Below are 514 nucleotides of genomic sequence, written 5' to 3' on the forward strand. Positions count from 1 at the left end.
CCCTGGCCAGCACCAGCTCCATGGCCACGGCCGAGAGCGGCACCCAGACCCCGGCCAGCGGCCCCGGCACCCCCTCACCCCTGGAGAGCTTCAAGCCCTTCCCGGGAATGCGAGCGCGCAAGAGCTCCAGCCTGTCCAACGTCCTGGACGAGAGCAGCTACCAGGACGTGCTGCCCAGCGACAACGTCTCCAACACCAGCAACCCCCAGGTGAGCCCCAAACCCTCGTCCCCACCATCCCGGGGCACTGCGGGCGCCCCTCACCTTGCTCTCCGCTGGCAGCAAACCCCCGAGGAGGAGCTGTGCAACCTCCTGACCAACATCATCTTCTCGGTGACGTGGCGCGGGGTGGAGGGCTGGGACGAGGCGGCCTGGAGGGAGCGGGGCCAGGTCTTCTCCGTGCTCACCAAGCTGGGCACGGCCTGCGAGCTGGTGCGGCCCCCAGACGAGATCAAGCGCAGGTGAGGCCCTCCCGCGTGCCGGGGTGGATCCCGAGGGAAGGGCAGCCCCTGGGG

At 70.2% G+C, this 514-nt stretch overlaps 1 protein-coding gene across 1 annotated transcript in view; it reads left to right on the top strand.

The window, feature by feature from the left end:
• Positions 1-514, top strand: part of NBEAL2 (neurobeachin like 2) — a 40,827-nt gene that overhangs the window by 19,188 nt on the left and 21,125 nt on the right. Inside the window, 2 exon segments of the mRNA XM_031062807.1 lie at positions 3-209; positions 282-495. Of these exon segments, the coding sequence (XP_030918667.1) occupies positions 3-209; positions 282-495 (421 nt within the window).

This window comes from Geospiza fortis, unplaced genomic scaffold, assembly GCF_000277835.1.
Source record: "Geospiza fortis unplaced genomic scaffold, GeoFor_1.0 scaffold178, whole genome shotgun sequence".
NCBI lineage: Eukaryota > Metazoa > Chordata > Aves > Passeriformes > Thraupidae > Geospiza > Geospiza fortis.